This window comes from Cyprinodon tularosa, unplaced genomic scaffold (genome assembly GCF_016077235.1).
Source record: "Cyprinodon tularosa strain WSP-4 unplaced genomic scaffold, ASM1607723v1 ctg511, whole genome shotgun sequence".
NCBI classification, from domain to species: Eukaryota; Metazoa; Chordata; class Actinopteri; order Cyprinodontiformes; family Cyprinodontidae; genus Cyprinodon; species Cyprinodon tularosa.
The window spans coordinates 27534-31215 of record NW_024039243.1 but is presented as its reverse complement, the minus strand read 5'-3'; the positions used below and the strand labels follow the sequence as shown (position 1 = coordinate 31215).

Sequence of the window (3682 nt, the reverse complement as noted above, 5' to 3'; positions counted from 1 at the left end):
AGAAGGACCTATAGCAGAGAAAGCTTCTTTAAATGATTGGGGCGAAATAACATCATCTGGAGAACCAGTTGGCCTTAAGGGATTAACCACCTCCTGCAATAATTGCAAGTTCACACATTCAAAGCTGTGGAAAACACCAGAACAAGGCACCACAACTGAAGGATCATAAGAAGAGGGGATAATCTGGGCCCTAATAGAAGCAACTTTCTCATCAAAACAGTGTAAGAAGTTTTCACATGCAGCAGGTGAGGTCTCCATAAAGCCACTATGTGAATCATTTAGAACAGAGTTAATAATTTTAAATAGGATAGCAGGACTCTGACTATTTGATACAATCAAACCCGACAGGTTTTGGTTGAGAAAATTACTTTGGTGTGCAGTAATATGGGTTGGCTCAGGCGCTAGCAAAGTGACACGAAGCCCACTCACACCAGAAACACAGCAAAACCCCAGACACACTAACATTTTATATAGGCATGCAATATTACTATGCACGTTAAGCTTTAATGTGATTACTGTGTCAGTAATCAAACTGACATAAAAGATGTGGTTCAAGGTTTTCTCAAGGAAAATATGAAAGAAACTGATTGGATCAGCGACAGTATACAAAGTTTTGTAAAATTGTAGAGAAAATTTCCTCCTTAAAAATGCCAGGCAGCAAGGATGCAAAATGTTTGAAGAGGAGGTGTAAAACATGAGCAAGAAAAAAGGAGTGTTGCACTAACTCCACCCACAGTTAGACTGTATAAAAACTTTTGTATCTGAACTTCCCCCAGTCTTTTGTTTCTGCAAACATACTGATCTGCATTGGACATTTAGAGCTGTAAGTACTTGTGCATGGACAGATTGATGCAAATTATCATATGAAAGCTTATTTGTATAAAGTTAACTATTGTTGGGTCATTTGACACATTAATGCATGTACAGAATTGAATGCATATCATTTATTTGGACTATCATTCTATCATCTGTTTCTTTCAAAAAAATGAGCAAAAACTATTTGTCAAGGAATGACGAGCTTCGCAGGGGAGACTACCTAATGTCCAACAATGGACAATGGAAGGCAATTTTCCAGGTAATAAGCTTAGGTGTTATTTGATAATCCGGTTATACATTTCATGGATGAATTGGATTTGCAAAGTCTTTAACAGTGCACTAAAATTTGCATTTGTAGGATGATGGAAACTTTGTCATCTATGGCTGGAAGCCTGTGTGGGCCTCAGATACCCATGGGTCTGATGCAGTCCGCCTGATCATGCAGGAGGATTGTAACCTGGTCATGTACAATGAATGTAGAAGGCCTAAATGGGCCAGCGACACATACAATCCTGGCTCTCATGTTTGCCGTCTTCACCTATCTGATGATGGGAAATTGTGTTTGTATAAAGATGCCACAGAACTGTGGAACTCCACCATGTCCAAAGGGGGAAAGAAATGAAGAAACACAAAAAAATTAATAAAAATCTTACAAGAAATTCCTTGTTTGTTTTTATTTCTTCAAATAATGTTAAAAAAAGATCCTAGAAGCCATCCATAAATCCATCCATTTTTCCATCCTCATTGTTGCCAACTCTTCAGCAAGCAAAGTCACTATTGGCTGTCCTTAATGTTGCTAGAAGTTAGTAGATGAGGTATTTGCCTAATTGGTATAGTTGGTACTTCTTATGTAAATCCTACTATTCATTATATATATATATATATATATATATATATATATATATATATATATATATATATATATACACAGTGGGGCAAAAAAGTATTTAGTCAGCCACCAATAGTGCAAGTTCTCCCATTTAAAAAGATGAGAGAGGCTGGTAATTTTCATCATAGATATACCTCAACTATGAGAGACAAAATGAGAAAAAAAAAATCCAGAAAATCACATTGTTTTTTTGCAACATATGGTGGAAAATAAGTATTTGGTCAGTTACAAACAAGCAAGATTTCTGGCTCTCACAGACCTGTAACTTCTTCTGTAAGAGGCTCCTCTGTCCTCCACTCGATACCTTCATTAATGGCACCTGTTTGAACCCGTTATCAGTATAAAAGACACCTGTCCACAACCTCAAACAGTCACACTCTAAACTCCACCATGGCCAAAACTAGAGAGCTGTCAAAGGACACCCGAAACAAAATTATAGACCTGCACCAGGCTGGGAAGTCTGAATCTGCAATAGGTAAACAGCTTGGTGTGAAGAAATCAACTGTGGGATCAATTATTAGAAAATAGAAAACATACAAGACCACTGATAATCTTCCTCGATCTGGGGCTCCACGCAAGATCTCACCCCGTGGGGTCAAAATGATCACAAGAACGGTGAGTAAAAATCCCAGAACCACACGGGGGGACCTAGTGAATGACCTGCAGAGAGCTGGGACCAAAGTAACAAAGGCCACCATCAGTAACACACTACGCCTCCAGGGACTCAAATCCTGCAGTGCCAGACATGTCCCCCTGCTTAAGCCAGTACATGTCAAGGCCCGTCTCAAGTTTGCTAGAGAGCATTTGGATGATCCAGACGATGACTGGGAGAATATCATATGGTCAGATGAAACCAAAATAGAACTTTTTGGTATAAACTCTACTCGTCGTGTTTGGAGGAGAGAGAATGCTGAGTTGCATCCAAAGAACACCATACCTACAGTGAAGCATGGGGGTGGAAACATCATGCTTTGGGGCTGTTTTTCTGCTAAGGGACCAGGACGACTGATCCGTGTGAAGGAAAGAATGAATGGGGCCATGTATCGTCAAATTTTGAGTGAAAACCTCCTTCCATCAGCAAGGGCATTGAAGATGAAACGTGGCTGGGTCTTTCAGCATGACAATGATCCCAAACACACCGCCCGGGTAACGAAGGAGTGGCTTCGTAAGAAGCATTTCAAGGTCCTGGAGTGGCCTAGCCAGTCTCCAGATCTCAACCCCATAGAAAATCTTTAGAGGGAGTTGAAAGTGTGTGTTGCCCAGCGACAGCCCCAAAACATCAATGCTCTAGAGGAGATCTGCATGGAGGAATGGGCCAAAATACCAGCAACAGTGTGTGAAAACCTTGTGAAGACTTACAGAAAACGTTTGATCTCTGTCATTGCCAACAAAGGGTATATAATAAAGTATTGAGATGAACTTTTGTTATTGACCAAATACTTATTTCCCCCCATATTTTGCAAATAAATTATTTAAAAATCAGACAATGTGATTTTCTGGATTTTTTTTTCTCATTTTGTCTCTCATAGTTGACGTATATCTATGAAGAAAATTACCGGCCTCTCTCATCTTTTTAAGTGGGAGAACTTGCACTGTTGGTGGCTGACTAAATACTTTTTTGCCCCACTGTGTGTATATATATACACTATATTGCCAAAAGTATTTGCTCACCTGCCTTGACTCACATATGAGCTTAAGTGACATCCCGTTCCTAATCCATAGGGTTCAATATGACGTCGGTCCACCCTTTGCAGCTAGAACAGCTTCAACTCTTCTGGGAAGGCTGTCCACAAGGTTTAGGAGTGTGTTTATGGGAATTTTTGACCATTCTTCCAGAAGCGCATTTGTGAGGTCGCACACTGATGTTGGACGAGAAGGCCTGGCTCTCAGTCTCCGCTCTAATTCATCCCAAAGGTGTTCTATCGGGTTGAGGTCAGGACTCTGTGCAGGCCAGTCAAGTTCATCCACACCAGACTC

General features: G+C 40.3%; 1 protein-coding gene across 1 annotated transcript; it reads left to right on the top strand.

The window, feature by feature from the left end:
• The first annotated feature begins 717 nt into the window (after positions 1-717).
• LOC119795475 (mannose-specific lectin-like) lies at positions 718-1475 on the top strand. The gene is made up of 3 exons (XM_038303504.1): positions 718-823; positions 982-1075; positions 1175-1475. The coding sequence occupies exons 2-3, from the start codon at positions 986-988 to the stop codon at positions 1436-1438; spliced, it is 354 nt and encodes a 117-aa protein (XP_038159432.1). The 5' UTR covers positions 718-823; positions 982-985; the 3' UTR covers positions 1439-1475.
• The last annotated feature ends 2207 nt before the right edge of the window (positions 1476-3682 follow it).

Bases quoted from the DNA above. Each gene is read 5' to 3' on its own strand.
- LOC119795475 (XM_038303504.1), top strand. From the start codon at position 986: ATGAGCAAAAACTATTTGTCAAGGAATGACGAGCTTCGCAGGGGAGAC. The intron at 1,076-1,174 runs GTAATAAGCTTA...TTGCATTTGTAG, and splicing joins AATGGAAGGCAATTTTCCAG to GATGATGGAAACTTTGTCAT.